At 39.9% G+C, this 25,033-nt stretch overlaps 4 protein-coding genes across 6 annotated transcripts in view; 2 read left to right on the top strand and 2 right to left on the bottom strand.

Annotated features, from left to right (window-relative positions):
* The window catches only part of LOC131106443 (arf-GAP with GTPase, ANK repeat and PH domain-containing protein 1-like), a 36,379-nt gene extending 32,241 nt beyond the window's left edge, over positions 1 to 4,138 (top strand). For both annotated transcript variants that reach the window (XM_058055517.2, XM_058055515.2), the window contains exon 20: positions 1,268 to 4,138. In XM_058055517.2, coding sequence (XP_057911500.2) covers positions 1,268 to 1,549 — 282 coding nt within the window. In that variant the 3' untranslated portion in view covers positions 1,550 to 4,138. The remainder of the gene's footprint in view (positions 1 to 1,267) is intronic.
* A 312-nt stretch (positions 4,139 to 4,450) lies between these two features.
* On the bottom strand, positions 4,451 to 16,762 carry LOC131106446 (phosphatidylinositol 5-phosphate 4-kinase type-2 gamma-like). Its single transcript, XM_058055522.2, has 10 exons — positions 16,534 to 16,762; positions 16,329 to 16,426; positions 14,613 to 14,709; positions 14,099 to 14,248; positions 13,021 to 13,167; positions 9,372 to 9,410; positions 6,901 to 7,014; positions 5,382 to 5,640; positions 5,209 to 5,312; positions 4,451 to 5,127 (listed from the first exon to the last, which is right to left on the bottom strand). Exons 1-10 carry the CDS (start codon positions 16,681 to 16,683, stop codon positions 5,047 to 5,049), a joined length of 1,239 nt encoding a protein of 412 aa, XP_057911505.2. The 5' UTR covers positions 16,684 to 16,762; the 3' UTR covers positions 4,451 to 5,046.
* Positions 16,763 to 17,201: 439 nt separating this feature from the next.
* LOC131106452 (insulin-like growth factor-binding protein 6) lies at positions 17,202 to 20,261 on the bottom strand. Of its 2 annotated transcripts, XM_058055535.2 has the most exons (5): positions 20,181 to 20,261; positions 19,580 to 19,847; positions 19,388 to 19,416; positions 19,195 to 19,314; positions 17,202 to 17,981 (listed from the first exon to the last, which is right to left on the bottom strand). In XM_058055535.2, the coding sequence occupies exons 1-5, from the start codon at positions 20,181 to 20,183 to the stop codon at positions 17,880 to 17,882; spliced, it is 522 nt and encodes a 173-aa protein (XP_057911518.2). In that variant the 5' UTR covers positions 20,184 to 20,261; the 3' UTR covers positions 17,202 to 17,879. The 2 variants fall into 2 exon arrangements, with proteins under 2 accessions (XP_057911518.2, XP_057911517.2); XM_058055534.2 differs by lacking the exon at positions 20,181 to 20,261 and having other exon boundaries at positions 19,580 to 19,889.
* Positions 20,262 to 21,872: 1,611 nt separating this feature from the next.
* Positions 21,873 to 25,033, top strand: part of spryd3 (SPRY domain containing 3) — a 29,230-nt gene continuing 26,069 nt past the window's right edge. Inside the window, exons 1-3 of the mRNA XM_058055524.2 lie at positions 21,873 to 21,994; positions 23,022 to 23,168; positions 23,276 to 23,351. Coding sequence (XP_057911507.1) covers positions 23,041 to 23,168; positions 23,276 to 23,351 — 204 coding nt within the window. The 5' untranslated portion in view covers positions 21,873 to 21,994; positions 23,022 to 23,040. The remainder of the gene's footprint in view (positions 21,995 to 23,021; positions 23,169 to 23,275; positions 23,352 to 25,033) is intronic.

The following is a 25,033-nucleotide window of genomic DNA, read 5'->3' as shown; positions in this document are numbered from 1 at the left end:
GTGCCTGCCACAATTTGCCATTTCATGATACAGACATGTATGGCTTATATACAGTAAACCTCAGATATATCGGATTCAATTGTTCCCACTGGTTTTGTCCGATATAAGCGAAATCCGTTATATGCGTATACCAGAAAATGTCCGTTTTACGCATATATCGGATTTATATCCGTTATAAAAAGGCACTTCCTTGACTATGTTTCAAATGTACCTGGACTGGGCAATGAAAAGCGACGTAAGGTAATGAGAATTTAACTTTATTGGACTCTGAGCATAACATATTGTTAATTAAGCTAGGCCCTGTTACGCCCGTCAGGCCTACGTTATTTCCAATAGTGAGGTTAAGATCTCATTCACTGCTGTGCTAGTATTATTGACGTCACTCACTTTTATATTTGTCCTAAATCTGGAGCCAGGAGAAAGACAATAGCCAGTGACATCAACAAGATTAGCATAACGTAGGCCTACGTGATCTTAACCTCACTACTGTTTTGGGATTTGGCCTCATGTAGACCTAGGGCCTACCCTTCCTGCCACATTCACTACACGGACGCGCAAACGATAATGACGTCACAGGCTATTGACAAGTCGGCAAGTTTCCATACATTTCAATAGCCTGTGACGTCATTATTGTTTGCACTTACGTTTATCGTTTGGTTTCTAAACCTCGCTAATAGCAACAAGAAGGCATTTCTACAGATTTGAGAATTTTTTTTTGTATTTTGTTGTACATGCTCATGTACATGTCTGTAATTCATACAAAGATGTTATAATCTTCAGCTTTGGCTGTGAACATGGATCAAAGATGGATCAAAGGCCACGATGCGGCCATCCGATATATTATGCGTGGGAAATTGGAACGGGACTGGAGATTTTGTCCGAAATAGGCGAAATCCGTTATAAAAAAATCTGATATATGCAATGAATTTTTATTGGAAATGCATTACAGAAAAATTGGTTCCTTTTTATCTGTCCGTTGTGAGCGAATTTCCGATATATCCGAGTCCAATATATCCGAGGTTTACTGTATGTACAAATCTGTTTTACTCTCGAAATTTAGTGGGAGCCACCTAAAGACAGTTGTCTCTGACACCGAAAATTACAAAACCGTGTGGCATTTGCTTTGAGGGTTTTGTATGTTTACTGTAATTAGTATAGACTACAATAGTCTTTTGTTTTTTATTTATGGAGGTAAAATGATTGTCCTGCCTGCCTTGTTCTCCTGTTGGGCTAGTGAGTGCTAATGCAAATCTTCTTGGTGCTGCAGTACGGCTGTGATGTTCGTTGTCGGGATGCTCAGGGTCAAACGGCGCTGACCCTGGCTCGCCTGGCGGGCAGCCAAGAGTGCGCCGACATCCTGCTGCAGTATGGTTGTCCCAACGAACCCGCCCCTTCCGTCGCCACCACTGGCGGATTTGCATCAGGGCCCGTTCCCGGCTTCCCCGTCGCCATGACGCAGAGCCTGACAGTGGCCACCACTCTCAAGATCTCGCACAAGAGTGGCGGCACCAGCTTCAGCTACAGCACTTCCAGACGAGCCGTGTCGTAATGGAGAGATGGAATTGGTGTGTGTGTGTGTGTGTGTGTGCGGATGTTGCACTACTGCTGTGAAACACACACTATGTACACACATACTTTTTGTTTGGGAACGTCAAATGTAAACAACTGCAATACGCTTTTTATGAATTGGTGTGTTTGTACAGTGGGGGAAATGAATATTTGATTCTCTGCTGATTTTGTACGTTGACCCCCCTACAAAGATACGAACAGTACAACATTTTCATGGTAGATTTATTGTAACAGAGAAAAACCAAGTCCCGCAAAAAACAGGCTCAAAATCCATCACAGCAAGTGTCTTTTTCTTACTGACTGTGCTCACAACTCCCTCGGCATCATCAACCAGCTCCTCTCTCACAATCATCCTTACACCAACAGGTGCCAGGGTGATTGACTGTTTTCCATTCCCGAAGGATTGCAACAATAGTAGTGCTCTCTTTCACACCAGGCTCTTTGGTCTTGCCCATGCTGTAGGAAAGGTGTGTTTTTTATCCACATAATGAGTGGAGATTTTGAGTAGACTTAGTCGGATAGGACTCCAATAAAAACCACTCTGTGGGGGTCAGAATGCTTGCTGGTAGTTGGGGATGAAGTACTTCTTTCCCTGGATCAAGTACAAACTGTTATGCTATTGTTGCACAACATTTTTGCATTTTTGAGGGAATTTCAGGGATCCCAAACACAAACCCCCAAAACTCACTCGGTCGCGCCCCTTTTATCAGGCCCCAACACCAGTTTTACAATCCCGGCAATCGGGACAAGATTCACATAAAAGTCCCATAAGGTTGCAGGAAGTCGGCCATTTTGGTTTCCGGGGTTGTATTTTAGAAACTAGTCTGAGGCACTTTGACCACCACATGAGCCCAAATGAAGAAGTTATATTGGGAAGGACTTCAGGCTGTTCCATAAGATGTGGGTGGGACCTGGCAACAAACTTTGATGATCATCCAGGCAATTTGCCACTAAACAGCAAAGGTTAATAATCCAGTTCCACAAGGTCAGATCGTTATGTTTATTAGTACATAAGATGACGGTAACAACTTGATGCCATTCATTGGTCACCTTCTGGTTTTGTCCCAGCACCACCCAGTGGCAACAGGAAAGGGAATGCGAATGCACGCTGACTCACATGAACATTGAGTTCTGTGGGCGTGCTCCTTGCAAGTTTTATGTAGTATCTTTGCTCTTAAAAATACACCTACCATAAAAATTCTGAACTATTCATATCTTTGTGAGTGGGTAATAATCCAAAACCAGCAGCGGATGAAATACTGACTTCCCCCGCTGCATGGAACACTTCACAGGTGTGTATATTGTGCGTATACAGTCGCTTCTTTTCAAAGTTGCGCCACTGTTTTGAAGAAAATCTAGAAATACGATGATAGAATTCTATAAATCTAAAAAAAAAAGTGCTTAATTTCCAGCATTGTTATGGTACTTTTGTACAATACTGTAGGTGGTTCAGTGTACAAAAGAGGTTATCGCTTTGGTGTTCCTTTGATAACAGAGTGTTAAAAAGTTGAAGATTTCTATGTGATGTTTGTATCACTGTGTGCAGCAGAAAACATACAGCAGGGGTGTCCACGGGAATGAAAGATGCCGCAGGCAAGAAAATATAGTAAATATATGCTGAACTATGTGAACAAAACTAGCTTAGTTTGTGTTGTGGATGTCAAAGCAAAATAAGAGTGCAATATTTAAGAATATACAGTCAAACCTCTGTTTTCGTATTATTCGGTTTTGGTTGGAATTTTAATCATTTTATATCATACAAATGTTTAAGTATTAAACATTTTTATGTATTGAAAATGTCAAATAAATAACCAATTAATTTTTATTCACTAAAAATGTTGCTTTGATTTTTAGTACAATATGTGATTGTCACTGCAAACTTGTTTGCTAAATCTGTGAAAATTGCGAGTTCCAACAATTTGACAATTTGACGTCCACATCGATAGGTTCCATCCATTGTCCATTTATCATTATTTCATAATGTTTTGGGGTTTTTTTTTTCATTTTTGGGGTTCATGAACAGATTAATTGGAGATTTTAGTTGGAAGTTTTAGTCTGACCTTTTTGGAATGAATTCATGATGAAAAGGGAAGTTCTGCTGTATGACTTTTATATTTTACAATCTACCGATTAAAAAAAAAACCCCGATCTGCACTTGGGCCACCCCTGCTGTATATGATTTGTGCATTAAAACCTTGAAAGTGAAAGAAATGCCTTCATTTCCACTGAATGTAATTCCACATATGATGGAGAGGTGCAGCTTTAATGGACATGCTAACCGCTCGGACTCATGGAGATGACAGGTATTGTTTATAATTCAGAATAGCTTGTTTTCAAATGTACTTATCTAGCAACGTGAGTGGCAGAATGAATGTTTCCAGGTGGAAAAAAGAGGAATGTTGCCCACATGGAGATTTAAAGAGTAGCATAGGAGGCATCCATCTGTACGCCATGCATTTTCGTGTCCATCTAATGACTGTGGATGAGTATTCATGTCTGTGCTGTAAGAGTCAAGTCGATTCATTTGTATTTTTTTACCCATACAATTCATAAAATATTCATTATTGATATACTTCCAGCTTTCTGCTCTTTGTATTGAATCAAAACAACGTTCTATTGATGCGACACAAACACATTGCATCATCTTCTTCTATGTGTTGCAGTGCAAAGGAGTTGAACAACTGCAGGAATCACATCACACTCATCATCTCGCAGTGAGATTCTTTAACGGCCCCTGAATGGCTTTGGCCTACTTCTTTCTAGGCCAAAACCTCACACTCACTTTGCTAATGGACGCCTGGAGACGCTTGATGATGATTTATCAGGCAAAGACTAAGCAAAGCTAACGACTGGCAACAAAAACACATCAGTCTTACTTCACTGCTGTTTAGTGGACTTGACACATTTTATTGCAGGATGTTAGATCTTGTCAAGGGATGATATTACTTAAGTATACCATACAGCAGGGGTGTCCAAAGTTTGGCCCAGGGTCCATTTGCAGCCCGCGGCACATTCTAAAAATAGAATTTAACAAGGAAACTAAACAGCAAAACTTGGCAAAATCTTTAGGAATTTCCCAAGAATTATGTCAAAATATTAACAGAATATAGCAAAGTCGTAATTATAATGTAATATTAACGTTGTACTCCCCGTGCATGCGTGGGTTTTCTCCGGGTACTCCGGTTTCCTCCCACATTCCAAAAACATGCTAGGTTAATTGGTGACTCCAAATTGTCCATAGGTATGAATGTGAGTGTGAATGGTTGTTTGTCTATATGTGCCCTGTGATTGGCTGGCCACCAGTCCAGGGTGTACCCCGCCTCTCGCCCGAGGACAGCTGGGATAGGCTCCAGCACCCCCGCGACCCTCGTGAGGATAAGCGGTAGGAAATGAATGAATGAATGAATGAATGTCTCCTGTATTAAGTAATAGGAGCATAAATGTGACTATAGGGATGTTATTCCATCAAGTGCTCTCTCAGGCAAAGATCTTGGTGATGAACTCCTTGAAGCGTTTAGCGTACTGCTCTGGATGAACTGTGGATATTTCAGCTCCTGCCTGGAAACACACACACACACACACACACTTTGAATCCACCTGTCAGTAGACGATATGAATAAGTTGTACGCTGACTCTCACCCCGTGTTTGACAGCCTTGGCAGCATGAGCGGCTTTTTTCTTGGTGTCGTACTGCGTCAGCACATCAATCAGACCCATGAAGTACACTTCCCTGTGTGGAGCACCTACATGGGGGGCTGCATCAGTGCTTTTCTTCTGCACGTACGACAGCATGCACTCAGACCAGGACTCACCTACGGCGCTCTGTATGGCGTAGACGTCCACATACGGGTCAAACTCGCCAGGACCCATGGCTTTGAAGGAGTTCATGTATCCGGCGATGCCTTCGGGGGAGGTGGAGCCGGGTGAAGCGACAGCCTGGCTGCTTTCATCTGGATCTTCTTCAGCGTCTGAGGACTCCATCTCAGTTTCCTCCTCCTCCCTCTCGGCTCGCTCCACATCATGGATGCCCAGCAGGAGGCTGTAGTCCATGATCCTCATACGTGCCAGGAACTGCAGAAATGATTTGGCCACTTTATTCCAGATGCCTTTACATGTGCTGGATGTGGCTTACAGGCTGCTGTAGTAAAGTGTAAAGGTATTTGCTCAATTTTGCTAGCTAAAGATAAAAGCATAGTCTCACAAATACAAAGGATACTTATACACGCACCCACACAACAAAGGACTAACGTGACATCTGACACTTAACGAGTACGCATATGACAGCTTGCTTTGCAACAAAGGGAAAGCAGAATGTTCCAGACGCCTTGATGCCCCTGCAAAGGAAAAGATGCCTTGATGCCCCAGCGAACAAACGAAAGCAGAAACACCATGAAAGCAGTTCAAGCAAGGGCAGTGGCGAAAGCTGATTGGTCCAGGACTCCAGCCTCAGGACTCCAGCCTCGAGTGTATAAAAGGCCGGGCAGGGAAAGGAAGGGTGCTTTTTTTGTAGCTGCGCTGTAATAAGACACGCTTACTTGTAGGCATACAGGGACTGCAGATAAGCCCGGACGTCTGTATTAGGTATTGTTGTCAGGAATAAACAATCTGGTTCTCATTCTATAATTTGGTTCTTTAATATTCCCTTATCCTCTATTTGAAACCCAGAGTCCTCAGGGGGAGGATTTCTACAAGTGTGAACTAAGTATCATGAGATTGCGTCCTGGGTGCATGATCCAGTTGGCTGTGTAAATAAACCAAGCACGAACACATCAGTTTGTTACTTGCGCCACTCTGCATGCATGCTGGGTGCTTGCCTGGACAGTGGCAAGGCATATGGGCGTGTTCATGTCTGTTGGTCACTCTCTTGAGAGGGGGGGGCACCGATGTGATAATGCATGCTGTATGTGATTTTAGTTTCATTCATTCATTCATTTTCTACCGCTTATCCTCACGGGAGTGCTGGAGCCTATCCCAGCTGTCTTGGGGCGAGAGGCCGGGTACACCCTGGACTGGTGGCCAGCCAATCACAGGGCACATATAGACAAACAACCATTCACACTCACATTCATACCTATGGACAATTTGGAGTCGCAAATTAACCTAGCATGTTTTTGGAATGTGGGAGGATATCCACACATGCAAGGGGAGAACATGCAAACTCCACACAGAGATGGCCAAGGGTGCAATTGAACCCGGGTCTCCTAGCTTTGAGGCCTGTGTGCTAACCACTCTCCACCGTGCAGCCGGTTTTAGTTTTAGATTTTAGTTTTGGTTTTATATAGTGCTTAAGGGTTCAGTCGGAAAAAACATGGTCAAAAATAAGCATCGTACCTCAATGTCTCTGTTCAGCTTTTCCATGATGCTCTCCTTCTGCTCATCAGACACATATATCTTTTGCATGTTATTCATAAAGTCAACATCCTTAAAGGTGGGCAGCTCCTTGACCTGAAAAACACAGGACAGTAAGTTTTGTGTTTGACTTTGTGACATTTTAAGATGTGTCTGGAAGCCTGCTTTTCTATTATTGATAAATACGCTTCTCTTCGCGCAAAATGACCTAACTGTGATGAAACGTCAACGTAGGTCACAATTTGTCAGTTTAGCAGATACAAAGATACAAAGTTTTAAGATATGTAGCGAAGCCTGCTTTGATGTCATTGATAAATAAGCTTCTAAAGTCACACAAAATGACCCGACTATGACGGAACCTCAATGTAGATCAAAATATTTCAGTTTAGCACGGTTCGAAGTTACAAAGCTTAAGATGTGTAGCGAAGCCTGCTTTTATATTATTGATAAATAAGCTTCTAAAGTCACACAAAATGACCCGACCATGACGGAACCTCAATGTAGATCAAAATATTTCAGTTTAGCACGGTTCGAAGTTACAAAGCTTAAGATGTGTAGCGAAGCCTGCTTTTATATTATTGATAAATAAGCTTCTAAAGTCACACAAAATGACCCGACCATGACGGAACCTCAATGTAGATCAAAATATTTCAGTTTAGCACGATTAAAAGTTACAAAGTTTAAGATGTGTAGCGAAGCCTGCTTTTATATTATTGATAAATAAGCTTCTAAAGTCACACAAAATGACCCGACTATGACGGAACCTCAATGTAGATCAAAATATTTCAGTTTAGCACGGTTCGAAGTTACAAAGCTTAAGATGTGTAGCGAAGCCTGCTTTTATATTATTGATAAATAAGCTTCTAAAGTCACACAAAATGACCCGACCATGACGGAACCTCAATGTAGATCAAAATATTTCAGTTTAGCACGATTAAAAGTTACAAAGTTTAAGATGTGTAGCGAAGCCTGCTTTTATATTATTGATAAATAAGCTTCTAAAGTCACACAAAATGACCCGACTATGACGGAACCTCAATGTAGATCAAAATATTTCAGTTTAGCACGGTTCGAAGTTACAAACCTTAAGATGTGTAGCGAAGCCTGCTTTTATATTATTGATAAATAAGCTTCTAAAGTCACACAAAATGACCCGACCATGACGGAACCTCAATGTAGATCAAAATATTTCAGTTTAGCACGGTTCGAAGTTACAAAGCTTAAGATGTGTAGCGAAGCCTGCTTTTATATTATTGATAAATAAGCTTCTAAAGTCACACAAAATGACCCGACCATGACGGAACCTCAATGTAGATCAAAATATTTCAGTTTAGCACGATTAAAAGTTACAAAGTTTAAGATGTGTAGCGAAGCCTGCTTTTATATTATTGATAAATAAGCTTCTAAAGTCACACAAAATGACCCGACCATGACGGAACCTCAATGTAGATCAAAATATTTCAGTTTAGCACGGTTAAAAGTTACAAAGTTTAAGATGTGTAGCGAAGCCTGCTTTTATATTATTGATAAATAAGCTTCTAAAGTCACACAAAATGACCCGACCATGATGGGACCTCAATGTAGATCAAAATATTTCAGTTTAGCATGGTTTGAAGTTACAAAGTTTAAGATATGTAGCGAAGCCTGCTTTTATATCATTGATAAATAAGCTTCTAAAGTCGCACAAATTACCTGACTGTGACGAAACCTCAGCATATGTCAAAATCTTTCAGTTTAGCAGGTTTCAAAGATAGAAAGTTTTGCTAGCGTGTTCACAAACCTGGCTGGCATCACTGAAATGACCAGTTGGTAAAAGTTTTTGAATTTTAATATGTGTAGTGAAGCCTCTACCTGAGGCAGCCTCTTCTCATGACGTCATAAGAAATGTGAGCGCCTTTTTCCTGACTCTTTTTCTCCCTTTTGGCGCTCATAAAAAGGCTCTTTTACTGTTAGCACATCATTAAAAAGATCCTTTGGCATAATAAGGGAGCTTTAAGACCAAACCCCGCTGGTCACACCTAGACAGCATGATTATTTCACAGGTGTGCCTGAGGCTGGACACAGTAAAAGGCTATTCCAAAATGTGCAGTTTTACTGTGTCACATTTGGTGCTCATAAGCAGGCTCTAGGCCCACACATTAGTGTTCACGCATCATTAAAACGTAACGCTTGCATAATAAGGGAGCTTTAAGCCCAAACCATTCTAGTCAGTCACACTGAAGGTTTTTGCTATCTGACATTGGACTTCATTGGTGGTATTTTTAGTCATCAATCAACAATCAACAATGATCAATGATCAATACATGATACCTAACAAGCCGTGGCGTCTGGTAATGCAAATCAAGCGGACTCGGGTAATGAATGCTGTCGTTATTAATGCTACAGGATAAGACAGGATCATCACGCATGCATGAATTTGAATACATTCTCACAGGACTGACATCTGATCTCACCTTCTCTTTAAAACTTGCTTCGCGAGACACCAGGGAGCCCTGAGGAAAGGAATAACCACACAAGATGACTCCTCATCTCAGTGAAGCTCAATTAGAACCTGCCTCGCACATGACTTCATATGAAGTATCCATATTTCATGAGCTGCCTTGTCAGTTAATTGGACTGGGGCTCCACACGTTGCATCAGTTTCCATATATTTACACTATTTACAGTCCGATGATTGCCTTAACCTTGAAGTTCCAACCAATCCAAACAAAATCAAAGCAATGAAACGTCATAATAAAACATGTCGCTAGCAGACGTGCTGCTTTTGAGCCCAAATGCCAAAGAAACAGATGAATTTAGGACTATAATGCTGCTTTAGATATCACTCCATAGTCCAGGCATGGGCAACAACATCCTGCCGGCCCACCTTGTGTACATTTTCCATATGATTGTATGAAATCCCTTTACAAAAGCAACTCGTGAAATAATTGCAATGGTATCTGAAGATATTTGCTCAATTTGCTAGCTAAAGATAAAAGCAATCACATAGTCTCACAAATACAGACAAAAGATACTTATACACGCACCCACACTAAAAAGGACTAACATGACAACATGGAAACATCAAGTATGCATAAGACAGCTTGCTTTGCAACAAAGGAAAAGCAGAATGTTCCAGGCGCCTTGGTGCCCCTGCAAAAGAAAAAAAGGTGCCTTGATGCCCCTGCGAACAAAGGAAAGATGCCTTGATGCCTCTCCGAACAAAGGAAAGATGCCTTGATGCCCCTGCGAAGAAAGGAAAGATGCCTTGATGCCTCTGCAAACAAAGGAAAGATGCCTTGATGCCTCTGCAAACAAAGGAAAGATGCCTTGATGCCTCTGCGAACAAAGGAAAGATGCCGTGATGCCCCAGCGAACAAAGGAAAGATGCCTTGATGCCCCAGCGAACAAACGAAAGCAGAAACACCATGAAAGCGGTTCAAGCAAGAGCAGTGACGAAAGCTGATTGGTCCAGGACTCCAGCCTCTTACACAATCTTGAGTGTATAAAAGGCCGGGCAGGGAAAGGAAGGGTGCTTTTTTGCAGCTGCGCTGTAATAAGACCCGCTTACTTGTAGGCATACAGGGACTGCAGATAAGCCCGGACGTCTGTATTAGGTATTGTTGTCAGGAATAAACAATCTGGTTCTCATTCTATAATTTGGTTCTTTAAGATTCCCTTATCCTCTATTCGAAACCCACTTAGAATTCTCAGGGGGAGGATTTCTACATATCTGAACAGTCAATTCAAATCTGTTCTTTCAGGTGATCATTAACACTTAAAGGAGCCATGTCCAAATGTTTTTCCAGCGAGGACCAAAGAGATGAAAATGAAAGATGAAAGGATGCAAGGGCCTTTGATGTTTAGTAAGAGTACTGTATCAACTTTGGCTCCAACTATTTACTTTTTGTGTTAATAATCTTCTTAAAAATAATTCTCATAATATTGTGACTTTAATCCCTATTATAACTTTTTCCCAGACCTTATTTTACCAAGAAATTATTTTTTTGTATGTTTCTCATAATATGCATTTGGAAGTGAGCACTGAAAGAAGTTTGGTATGGCTCAAAACGCTCGGTTTTAGAAGGCGTGGTAAAAACTGCCCCTTTGTGATGTCACAGAGGAGCGAACTTGGCGTGGCTGCAAGCCAGATGAGCTCTATGCCCTCCCCCAAGCTCTGCTTCTGTGTTTACATTGCTAGCAATGGCTCGTATTGTTTAGTTTGTTTCTTTCGGCTTTTTCCTGATTACGGCGGATTCGCCACAGCCGATCGGAATAGTGATCCAACACAGATGGCTGTATGTTAAAAGCCGACATTTAAAAAAGATACATGGCCGTTTATTATCAACTCTACTAGCGGTACAAACCGGAAGTCCTTTTAAGCACTCACGAGTGTGACCAACCACAGCGGAGTGGGCGTGCCTTGAGGCGGGCTGTGAGTGGAATACATTAAAACAGACCGTTTTCACAGGAACCACGACATCCAAAGAAATACAGCTGAATAGGTGCAGATTCTGGAAGAACTAAAAAGCTTTGTGTGCTGGTTGTCGTGTGTAGCTGCTCTATAGGAGTCCACAACTCAATACAAAAGGCCGGAAATTAGCATAATAGGGGCCCTTTAATTTTAAAGTCATGTCGATTAATAAACTATTTAATATATATTATTATTCATTCATTAAATTGTTTTTCTACTTTTTTTCTTTAAAGTTCATCACATAATTGTGACTTAATTCCTATAATATTTTGACTTTATTCTCATAACATTATTACTTTTTCCGCAACCTAATTTTCCAAAAATACAACTTGCTTGGTTTGTTTTGCATTGTTTTACGACTTTTAAAAAATAACTTCTTTCATGTTTAATACATCAACTTTATGCTACTAAAATTACAATTATGATGTCTTCTCCTCAGATTACAACTTTATTCTTGTAAAATGACTCCTAATTTTTCCATTTTTGCTGCTGTATTTTTGTTAAGTTTTCTTGTAAAATGTTATTCTTAGAAAAAGTATTTTTATTTTATTATAAAAAAGAAAAAAAAAGAAAGTGTATTTCTAGAAAGGCCAATAGAAAAACACCCCTGACTTAAAGCATGCAGCAACAACTGCCAGATGGATGAACTAGTCCTGAAAAAAGGAATAATAACATGCTATATAACTTCTTCATAAACAACATGTCAAGACCATGTGCTGTTGTGTCTTTTTTCTTGTTGTGCTATTTCTCCAAATGGGCAGTTTTATGACGCGGCCTGTGAGGGAGCTGCCAATCATCCCTCACTGATCAGGTGTATGCCCCACCTATACACTGCCATGTTTTCTATTTGTGTATATAGTTGGCTGTTGTTATTTACATATAGACATTCTGGTTAGCACTTTAATTATATTTGTTTGCCATTTAGGTTGTTTCATTGCCACTTTAGTTAGTTTTTCATATAAAAGTCCTTGGTTTTGTTACCTGGAGGAAGAGGGGGGGTTAACTGGGTAGTTGTTGGGTAAATGTAGTTAAATGTAATGTAGTGCTTAAAATGTATACAGAAAGTGAAACTTAAGTGTGGTGATATTGAAAGGCTTTTGTTACATAAAAGAAGGGTGTTGTAAATGTAACTATGGTACCTTTTAGACAAATTGGCTCACCCTCTCATTGGGGAATTATGGTTGGCCCTTCACGGGTAAAAAAGGGCTGAGTGAATTGTTGGTCAGGAAGCCTGTTGTGTGTGCTGGGGGGGGGGGGTATGGTCTGGTAAAATAAACTTGAAGCGCGTTCAAGCCCATGGTCTGGTGTGCGTTTCAGAGGCTATGGCTATCCTGGGCTAGTAAGAGGCCATTTTTACAACTACAATCTTCCACGGCCCAATGTTGCAGATGTTGTTTTTTGTGAGTCATAAAGTTTGCCCATGCCTGGCATACTCAGCCCATACACAGAATCCATGCAAGTATGCCCCCTAGTGGCTAAGAGCAGTACATGGCTCCCACCACAGCAAGCATCTAATGAATATTGCTGATGCAGAAAATAAGACAAGCGTGCACTAGAAACTTCTAAACTAAATCGGGATGTGAAGCTACATTTCCTATACGTAAACCGCTAGAACAATAGCAGCCAAGGTCTGGGATGGGAGATGTTACCTTGAGGTCGTACTTCTTGTGTACATGCAGTCTGTGGCTGAACATGTTCCTCATGACCAACAGGTAGGTGTCGTCACTCTCCACGGTCACTCTGTACATGGCCAGGAACTGAGGGAGCAGCGTACTGCCGTGACAGGTGACCACATGCTGCAGGATGAGAAAGATTTCGCTAATTTTTCCCCACTGAGGGACGAATAAAGGCATATCTTATTTTATTTTAGTTTTTGTGCTGAAAAATTCAATGTACTGTGGCCAAAATATGAAGAATAATCATATACATATAACCCGGTCTCTGCAGCGAATGAATGATGGCTTCAAGTGCTTTTGTGCATCTTGAGAAGCGCTGCATAAAATTGAATCATTTATTATAATTATTAATTCATTATTATTAATTCATTATTAATTATTAATGTTAATGTTTATTAGTATTAGTATTAGTATTAGTATTAGTATTAGTATTAGTATTAGTATTAGTATTAGTATTAGTATTAGTATTAGTATTAGTATTAGTATTAGTATTAGTATTAAATATATGTTATATTAATATTTATGTTTTATTAATATTTAGTATTCATTTTTATATTTTAATATTTTATATTATATTAATATTTTATATTTAATATTTAATTATTTAATATTAATATTTATGTTAATTATTATTCATTAATTCGTCGTGGGGGTGCTGGAGCCTATCCCAGCTTTCTTCGGGCGAGAGGCGGGGTACACCCTGGACTGGTCGCCAGCCAATCACAGGGCATAATTATTCTGAATTATTATGGATTTTTCTGAAATATTATGAATTATTATGAATTATCATGAATTATCATGAATTATCATGAATTATTATGAATTATTATTAATTAATATTAATTAATATTAATTATTATTATTAATTCTTGTTAAACATAATTTATTATTATTATTATTATTATTAAAAAATATTGTTAATCATTATTTATTATTTATTATTTATTATTTATTATTTATTATTTATTATTTATTATTTATTATTTATTATTTATTATTTATTATTTATTATTTATTATTTATTATTTATTATTTATTATTTATTATTTACCTGGTGATACTCGGACAGGATGTTGTGCATTTCTGCCACCTCCTCGCTGGATATTTCTTTGACCACCAACGTGCGGTCGTACGAGGTGAGCAGCAGGCCATCACGTTGCGCCTCCTCATCTCTGAGTGGACGACTGCGAGCCAGAGACACCTGTCGATGAAAACACACGTCCCCTTTGACGTAGGCGCTTTTAAAATGCAAATCCTTTCCCCTCAAATGCAAATGTTTGCAAACGGGAAACTTGGAAGAGATATATTGCAGTGATACAGTATAGCTCCTACACTACAGTATTTGCTGCAAATGTTCCTGGAAAGCAGAATGAAAGATGTGTGATGTTGCATAGATGTTGCATTCATACCTATCAATATTTGCATTTCAAAATCACAGAAATTCAGAAGGAAGGTGAATACAGAATGGCTGACATGCTTTGAGGGATGCTGCCATGCAAATTTCACTCAAAGACATGCAAATATCGAGAGCTAAAACAGATTCCTGCCCCCTCGTTGAATTGTACCTGGTAATCTTGGTCCTCGATGCCAAAGCGTTCGCGGAGGTTCCTGAAGACTTGTGGGCAGTATTCTTTGAATTTGAACTGGCTGGGTAGATTCTCTCTGAAAGGCAAAGCACATGGGAAGAGTGCACACTCACTTTCTTATTATTATTAGATATGTTTTAAGACACTTTTACACTTTCCTCACACAGGCAACACCACTGCCTGCCTGTCAATCATATTTCTCTCTGGTTTAAATGCTCAGAAAGGTTCAAACCTTCCTATGAATTTTAATCATCAACCTAAAGGTCAGACACAAGAAATATTAAGTCACTCAGTCATGTTTTGCACTCCTGTGACTGTGCCTTTTCGTCCTGGCACCGTGCTGTTGCGTTTTTGTATCCTTATTAAAACAGTCCTTTTCACTCTGGTCTGTTCCCATTTGGATGCAACTACTATTATTTTCTATAATCCGGCACAGTGTGGACGTGACTTTTTTTCAACCCGCAAAAAAAAATAAAAATCCCAAGAAGGTTCCCTTTGCAGAGAGGGGTTAAAAAAACACCAAAAGCAACACAAGAAAGTTCATCCATATTTCATTTCTTTTGCTTTTCATGTTTTTGCTGACTTTTTGAATGTGTCGTGGCCAAATATGCAAATTAGACAGATATCAGACGTCTTCCTACGTTCATAAACACCATATTTGTAGTATTTCTTGTACAGGCTCCTATTAAACCTCTCTGGGTAGAAATCACATGCTAAACATATTTTATTGTTCTTGCCGAGACTGTTACACAGCCTGGATTCCTGACTGGATTAAAGGATTATTGAAAGCTTTTCTAGACTGGTGTCGTACCTTCTCATAACACACAAATGGAGAAATGATTGTTTAGTCTGTCAAAAAAATCAACTTCTTCCTACTCCTTTTCAGACACGTTGACTCGTGCAAATTAAACTCGTTTTGGTAAGCATGTTCCCAATTAAAGGAAACCTTACCTTTGGCCTTTTATTATGAGGCCTGGTATTCTAAAAATAATATTTACGTAACAAGAAAAGTGGGGGGAAAAGGTGGAAAAATAATGTAAAAAGGTGAAATGTTGATCACACTTCTGCTAATTTATTGTTAATAGTAAAAATAATACTTATTTTAATAAAATACAAATGTTTAATAATTCATTACTAATAGCACATTAATTTTAGATTTAAGATTTAATTACTAAAAATAATGAATAATTCATAACAATAGGCTTTTCTACCAAAATATAAATATTCAGCCAATGTAAAGAATAAAAAAATCAAAGTGGCCATCGCGTCTTTTCGTCTTTCAGCTCGCGGCCCTTGGTGGAAAAAGTTAGGGCACCCCGGGTTTACAATATAAATAAGATAAATATCGGAACTGCGCAAAATCCACCGTTGAAGCAGTGGAAGCAAAACAGAGTGCAGTACTTGACTCCAGCCAGCAGTGGCGCTGTTGGGTCAGTCTCCACTAGTTTGTGGTGGACGGTTGAACATCACAGGCATGAAACATGAAGAGATTTTCCGATGAGGTTATTTGTTGCTGTTAGACGGTGGGATTATAAACAACCCATTTTTGTGAAATAAAATGCATGAATTCCAATGGCAAATTGAGATAAAGGCAGGAAATATAAAGACTTTTTAAAGACTTTTCAAGCATTTTTAGTAATACTATGACATCAGTGTAGAACATGAAGACTGGGGGGGGGGGGGGTGACCGTATACTTGTTGAAGAGGTGGTTGCTGACTTTGACCTTGGTGCTGGCTCTAAAGTCATCAGGAAGCAGCATGACAGGTACCGGCACCTGGCTCAGGTCGTTGGTCTGCGCGCGCGCACGCACACACACACACACACACACACACACACACACGTCTTCTTAGTCATGGAGCAATATGGATGTAATAAATGACAAGCAGCTCACATACCCACCGAGTGATTGACTCCCCACACAAGCACGCTCGACACGGGATGGCTGGCACGGAAAACCTCCACTTTCTGCTGCACAAAGTGCTTCATCTTGGTTTTCCTCTTGTGCGCCACGGCGCTCGGAGGGACCTGAGTGCTGCTCGGAGAGGACATGGAGAGCACCGAGTACGTTTTCCCTTCCCAATGAGTTCTAAGTCTGCTTCTAATTCTGCTCCGGTGGGGTTCTGTCTTTGCCGAGTGGGCTGGCTGATGAAGGTCTGGATCATGCATGAAGTTTCTCCTGCGGGTTGGTGGCGCTGTGACGCAACACCTGCTGATCTGAAAGTACCGAAAGTGTATTTTTTCTTCATTGAGCAAAACACTTTCTCCCCTAAAGCTGTGGCATGTCACTATAGGATTGAAATAGGATTATCAGGACCTTATATCCGGTTTCTTTCTTTTGTGGTCGAGATGGGTGAAATACAATTAAAGTAAGGAAAAGAAAGCAACAATGGTTTAAAAAACAAAGTAATGTAAAGAGAAGCTAAAATATATAATATAAAAACCTTCAGAAGAAAACTGCAGATGACTGTGCCTCCTCTTTTTTGGCACATTATAGAATTAAAATCAAACCATAGGCAAAAAAAGAGGGAAAATGAGCAAAAAAGAAACCACCATCAAATGCTGCTTCTACTCTTTATTAGCTTGCAAATCAGCATTGGTTAATCCCTTAATTACACCGACTTAAATAAGGACAAAAGAGACCATAAATAAGAGTACAAATACATGTATACAATAGCAGTGGTGTAAAAATATGGATTTGTATAAATACGCCAAAGAAAATGATATACGCAAACAATACACAACTTTTTCTTGTAATTGCTAAATGTTTTTTTTACATTGTTATAATGTGACACTTAATGACACTAAATAAAAACACTGGACACTTCATTAGGTACACGTGCACCGACTTAATGAGATTCGATACTGAAGCTAAAAGTATGCTAAACATTTAACTTTGTTTAAGTGTTGCTGCCATGTGATCATTATTCTAACCTAAACTAGACACATAATAAACAGTTATCTGTTGGAAGCTACAAGAGCTAACATAAACATAAATCTTAGAGACGTCCCTATTCATTAGTTTGTCCAGGTGTACCTTACATTGTGTCCGGTGCCTATTACGTCTTGTGCAGATGTTATTGGCTAATCACAACAGTTCGCTAGATAGTCGCTAGAGGGCGCCAATACTCAAAGTTGCACCTGAAACAGCATCCGGCTCAGGGAGTAGGGGAGGTGAATTCCTTCAGGTCCTCTTTCTTCAACCAACGAAGCTTTTAGTCTCTTTTTTTGTTATTAAACGAGATGGATCAACAAGCCAGACTGCCTTTGTGTTTATGTGACGTCACTGGCATGCCGTTTTCGTCCACACACCAGCACCGACCGCGTTGTTTCCCTCGGGAGGACCAGCACTGCACACAAATAACATGGCAAACTTACCACTAAACATAGATAATGTACATAAACTGTTCATAAATCAATGAAAGCGTAGAGTCTTTCTTCCTGGCTATTTTAAATGGTGTTACGTTGTATTTCCGGTCTAGTCTTGGTGTGTACGTTCTATTGTATGTTCCGGGCAAAACAACGCTCTATCTTAGAGGTTCCGCATAATTTGCCTTCATCTAGCCCAGGAGTGTCCAAGTGTAAGTGTATTAGTAATTTGAATTTTTTCTCCTTACAATAATAATTGTGTTAATTTTTACATTGAAAAATGTAAAAAAAAGAAGAATCCTATTAATCCTAATATTATGACTTTTCAGGTAAGATTATCCCTTATTACTCTTATTATTATCACTTTACTCTCCTAATATTTTTAACTTACTGCTCTTCCATTTTTGCTGTTGTTTTAGTGATCCTCTTGAATTGTATTGTTAAAATGTGGCAACGGCCATTAGAAAAACAGCTGTGGATTACAAATGGCCCCTGAGCTGCACTTTGGGTACTCATGGTGTTTCTATGGACATTCACCGTCATAATTTAATTTCAATTTTGACATTTATTTGGTATATATATTGTTATAACCAAACGTCATGTAAAATTTACAATGTTATTGAATATTTTTACAGTACATACATTACAAGGTTATGTGAGTCCACTGGAATATCTTGGGAAATGTATTTCAGTAGTTCAGCTTAAATAGTGAAATTCCATTGATTCACTACACACAGAGAGAAATATTTACATTATCAATATTAGAATGTATTTGTTGATTTCTTACAAAATTACACAAAAATAATAAGAACTTCAAATTTTGTATATCATGAAATTGGACAAGCTTAAATGTTCATATAAGTAGTTTAATCAGTCAATGAAGAGCAAAACCCTTCTGAGCCTTTACTTGGTTTGTTAATCTGAGCTCAACTCCTGAAATCAATGAACTCTTGTACAATTTTCACATTTATTTATGTAACAGATGCCGGATGGTGTGGCCGTGCAAACGTATGTTGTTAAATGTCTCATCAAGACATCAAGTTGCTACCTTGGTCTTTTAGCTCGATGGCTAGCGTCCTCGACTCTCATTCGGTGGACTCAGGTTCAAGCCTCTTGCGTGTGCCGGGACGTACATTACATTACATTATGCGTCTTATTCATTCTATTAAGATCAACTATAGGCTTAAAACTCACCTGCTTCTTTCTGAAGAAGCCGTGTTTATCACAATTGGGCATGTAGATATCATGATGCGATTTGAATAAATGAGTATCCAGGCCTCTAATGAGCGTTGTTAGCAGCTTTCGACATGGAGCCTGTGTGAGAGAAAAGTATTTTTACAAGGCTGATCAGTAACTCTGTGATAATCACATACAAGATAATAATTACCTCCTCTGGATCCTCAGTAGGCGTCGGATCTAAAGACAGACAAAATGAATCACCATTAAAACTGGGCTCCCTTGTAAGGTAATGTTTTTAATGTTTTTGTATTATAAATATCATTGAAAACACTGGATGGTAAATGTAAGCACAAAGAAATCAACAAATACAAGAAGTGATGCACTCATCCCTAAACGTTACCTGCTGTCTGGCTCTTTTCTGTCCAACTGATGACGCTGATGTTGCTGCAGATCCCCCTTCCCTCCAGCAGGGTGCGGAGGGGCCGGGGGTCGCTCGGCGCAGGTGCACAACGCAGGCCGCTGGCACAGCTGAGGGTGTAGACCCCGCACGGCTCTCCCACAGCCAGAGTGCTGACGTTTAAATCTCCCGGCGTTTGAGAAGGCTTTCCCTTGCAGGCAAGACATCCTCTGGACGGCGTGGTGAGCGGCCGGGGGCTTGACAGGACGGCCTGCAGGAAAAGCAGCCCCAGCACATTCAGACATAGAAGCATCTCACACGTGAAAGTTGTCCAAGGGTTTGATTTGCTGGTGCCTGCTGAAGCCTCTCTTGGTTTATATCCCACCCAGCTTTGAAAAGTGTACAGCAATATGCTGGAGCCAAGAAATGGTGATAATGAAGCCGACAGATACCACCGGCAGCAGCTTTTAAAGAGCTAAACCAGCGGGGAGAGGTATGGGAGGGTGCGTGATGAAGAATGCTAGTTTCCCTCTCATTTCCACAAAGCTGAGCACACCCCATTTCTCCTTGTCACACACACAAACACGCACACACACACTCATACCATTTGCTGTCTGTCATCTTGAAGGATAGTCGTGTTTTCTAGTCCAGCATAAATCCACACTGACTGTTGCTAATCTTTTGCTCTGTTTTGTGCCAGGTAAGGCGTCATCTATCTGAACGGACCAATCAGGGCACATTATAGCAAGATATTTACTATATACTGCCCTTTTTTAGTCATAAAAATATGCATATTTAAAGGGGACCTATTGTGCTAAATTTCAGCCTTTTGTATCAACTTGTGGACTTCTATAGAGCAGCTACACACGATAACCCATACAGAAAGCTTTCCGGATCTTCCAAAATCTGCACCTTTTCCAGGTGTATTTCCTTGGCTTTCCAAAATGTTCTCTTTTACTTTCTGTCAACAATGGCCTGCCTCCATGCCCACTCAGCTGTGATTGGCCACAGTCCCAAGAACTTCCGGACTACTGCCGAACCCCACTGTGTAATTTTGTTAGTATCGTATAAATGAATAAACCCTTTGGAGAGGTACTTGACAAGTGGTGAGGAGCTACTGGTAGCTCATGAACTACTGGTTGGAGACCCCTAACTGCATTTATTGAGTGCAGACAACAGGCACAACATCGTTAGTGGAAATGTAGACATTTTTTTTTGCAGGACTACTAATTTAGGAAAACTCACCGGCTGTGGTGGAAAAGGTTATTAGCAACTCCAGACATGGGTGATCTTGTAAGGTAAGACACTCCCTGTATGCACACTCTGTAATGCTACACAAACAACCACTGATTTAGAGCAGTGTCCATCTGATTTGGTCGTCACTGCGGTGGCCCGAATTGTGACGTTTTTAAACTGCAAGCTGCAACACAGAAACACAGTCTCTCTCTAAGGCATGTTCTTCTCCAGCAGATATCTCCAGCTGTGTGTTGCGCCATCGGATAGACAAAAGTCGACCATAAACGTGGCATCCATTTTGTGGCAAGCAAGTAACACAAACATGAACATGAGAAGCATTTACAGACATGGGAAGATCATGACATTAGAGACAACAGGAGAAGGAGACCTTCTCTGTCTTCACATCCGTCTTTCCAAATTAGCTGCTACCATGTTTGAGAAGTAAGTCATTGTTTTTTCAAAGGGTGAAACTGGCCATTTTAAGTGTTTAAGTGTTTCATCATTTTTTTTAAAGTAGTTATGGATAGGCTCCAGCACCCCCCGCAACCCTCGTGAGGAAAAAGCGGTAGAAAATGAATGAATGAATGAATGTAGTAGCATACAGTCCTTTTTAAGATAATATTAATAAAATACTAAAACAAGAAAATATGATGTTCTAGCTACTGTTTTCAATGTTTTCTTTATGTCCAATGTTAATATAAAATCTAAAAATATATTTGTATAGACAAGCAGGGCTGTAAACTGCTTTACATTGCAGCTATTTTGTTTGTTTTGTTTTTTAAATGAATAAAATACATTCCCATCATCAGAAGTGATGCTCGATGAAAGAATTGACAGTGTCACCCAAGTATTGCTTACATGTAGCATATTTACTGTAGATGTAGCCTGTTGTTGTGGTAACAACGACGAGTTGACATAATTGGTATTTTAAGATGATTTTAGTGCTTCACGTGAAGAGAAAATAAATGGGAGAAAAAACAAAATGTTTCAAAGATTTCAAATATAAAATGTGTTTTTCGTCGACGGTCCAGCCACATATACTCACGTTGTATGAATCCGATGATTTGATTGGCTGTGAAGGCGGAACTTCCGGCAGCACAGGTTGGACACGGAGTGGAAGGCTTCAGCTCCCTAAAATCGAAAGAAAGTCCCGAAGAACATCGAGTTACGGCCTGTCAAATAGTAAGGAAGCATAATATAAAACCGAGAACATCAGTCGTTTGAGTTTGAGCTGAGATATCGAGGTGTTGTCAGTGTTTTTTTTATCGCACAGCGCGAAAAGTAGCAAGTAGCCGGCCAGCAGACTGGTTGGGAGTCTCGTGGTGCGTTTGGTGACATCGTAAATATGTCAACTAAAGTTTTGTGTGACCGTTTTTTCGTCCGTGGACTATACATATAAGTAAACTTAGATGTTGGTACATGTGTTTTACACTGGTCGGTGGGGTTTTGTCACCGGACTGCAACGTCCCACTGTGCGTGTATCAAGTACAGAGTATTGCATTCGTTTACGTTTACCCGACATTGTAAATCTTTTATGTCCGACCATAAAACCAGACAGTAAAAGTGTGTTCAAACCCTGGGTGACCAAAATGTGGCACAGGGGCCGATTTTGAACATGGCACATTGTAGAAATAAAGTTACACTACAAAGGACAAGAATCACACAGCAAAAAAGCAATTGGAGCGCAAAGCTACATCTCTAAATATATACATATAGAAATATCATGTTTTTTTTCTGGCTAGTTTCCCACCAAAAAAAATCAAACCGTCAAAGTGTTTACGTCATGAAATGAAACACAATAACACAAAACATACAGCATGAGCTATGCTGATTAAGTGTTTACTTCACAATCACTTTTCTGGGTGTGGTTTTTCTGAAATAAGTCCAATGCATTGTTGTTGAAGCAATTAAATTATTATTATTAGTCTTTTTGGTCTGTCTCCCAAATATGTTTGAATGGTTTCGTAACTATCCTCTCATTATGTTGTCTAACAGAGATATTAATATTTCATCGTATCTCATTCACAAAATATCAAGCACCCTTTTCCTATTTTTAAGTGTTGACAAAGATGATACTCGTCTTTTTATAAAATTCAAAAGTATGTGAGTATGTTCACAGTATGTGATGATTTGAGCTATGGATGTAAACGTAAACTGTAAGCGTGAATACAAATTCACTACATTTGTCTCTTGTGTCTTTGGCATCTAGATTGTGATGATTCTCACAAATGGAAGACATCAACTTACGTTATCGCTTTTTGAACTGGAGAAGGCGAATACGAGAAATTCGTGACGTGCGAGCAGTGCGATACAGGGAGCGCCTGAAAAGGATGCTGAGGGATGGGGATGTGCTCAGGTAATGGCATTGTTATATTGGTTATATTTTTGTACAGACCTCACTTTCAATCTGTTTCAATCCCTAATTTTCGATGCTGTTTGTCTTTTGCCATAATCTCTTTGCAGGTACCACGGGAACTCGGATGAAGTTGGCTGTTTTGTGGCGGCCAAGCCGTTGTCGAGGAGAAGTCGCTATTTTGAAGTAAGTGTGAATGAAATTTTGTCAATATAATAAGTCAGTTGTTGAATGTCAGCGTTGTTTAATGTAGAATGTACATACAGTGGATTTTTGGTCCAAACTTTGCGTCTTCAACCGCTGGTCAAATAGTCCAGTGAATTCAATTAATTTTTTATTTATTCTGACGCTCACGCATACAAAGTGTTGTCCAGCGTCCTACATTTTGCCTGAAGATCACATCATGATCCTCAAAAACACCACACCCTGTCAAGTGTTCTTCAACGGTGGCCATTGTGATGATATGTCATATTCTAAACTGGCCCTAGGTGTTAGTAATGTTACATTGGTGAGCCACCACAGGAAATGTTGTGAAGGCAGAACAGGGAGTGGAAAAAATACCAAGGAACTCTCACAAAGGTAACACATGTAAGTCTTACCATGGGCTCACACTGGATCCGTCTTGCCGCACAGTGCCACTCACTCTGAAACCGGCAGGCACTGCGGCAAGCCTGCGCTCTATGTTGGTTTGAGCATTACCATTGTTCACTGGGTCTTTTTATCACTGACAGTCACCGTGCACAAATATAGCCATATGCGTGAGCTCTGAACTTCGGTCCGTCACAAACCCAAAAAACAATAACAATTCCTATTTTTACACGCTACGGCTATCGAAACTGTGCTCGCAAGAGCAGATGTTCACGCGATAACTAGCCTTGTATCAGGGCTCGACAATAACGATGTACCGATGGCCCGGGGCAAGTTAAAACAAAATTGGGGCAAGTAAATCCAATCAGTGATATTCCTGTCGGGCAAGTACACTTTGGCATGCCATACTGCCAAGAGTTTTTTTTAAAGCGGTTCTAGTTGGGTGTTAGTAAAACACGGACTGCGTAATTCCAGTGGTAATTTGCAAACCAATCATTGCAAATCTTGAAATGGACCAATCAGAATCGTTTATTTAGACCGCGGTACGTAGTCCACAGTCCGCGTTTTACCCACACCCGTTCTTGTTCGATCAACCAATCAGCGATGGTTTGACTAGGAGAACATCTATCATGGCGTCCCTGCCAACATGGTCTAATTCTTCAACAACTTGTGAAGGAAAACAGCAAAAAGTGATGAAACAGTGCCTCCTAAACAAGTATTTTATTAGCGGCAGCAAATCAAATGATGGCACAGGTGAGTGAATCACATTGAATCACCCAATAACTTGTGTTGTCATTTATTATTTAATAAGCACAATGTTTATTCAATCATGAATGTACTTTTATTTATCAAGGCAAAGTGCCTAGAAGTCTCTTGACAATCCAGATTTCCATGCAACGTCATGATCTATGTAGGAAAACAACCACAAGAAATGATAATCATTTCATCTTTATTTGAGATTCTCATGTGATGCCACAAAAATGAGATGATATCATTATTATTATTATTATCTTTTCATTTTACATGGGGCAAGTTCGGGCAAGTAGTTCTCACCTTAAGGTCATTTTAGTTTTTAATGTAGAGCCCTGCTTGTATACAGAAAGTTCTTGTAAACAATAGCCGTATATGCCTGCACAGATTTTGGTGGGTTTTTTGGTACCATTTGGCTTCATACTGTGAGTAAGTACAAAAACGTATGATTTTCATGCTTATTGTTATTAAATTCACCAGCAAATGCTCCAGCATCTCTGACATCTGCGGCGGCCAAAAAAAAAGTTAGA

This window comes from Doryrhamphus excisus, linkage group LG18, assembly GCF_037039965.1.
Source record: "Doryrhamphus excisus strain RoL-2023G ecotype Guam linkage group LG18, RoL_Dexc_Guam_v1.1, whole genome shotgun sequence".
In the NCBI taxonomy this organism is placed as follows: domain Eukaryota; kingdom Metazoa; phylum Chordata; class Actinopteri; order Syngnathiformes; family Syngnathidae; genus Doryrhamphus; species Doryrhamphus excisus.
This window is presented reverse-complemented; position numbering and strand designations above follow the sequence as displayed.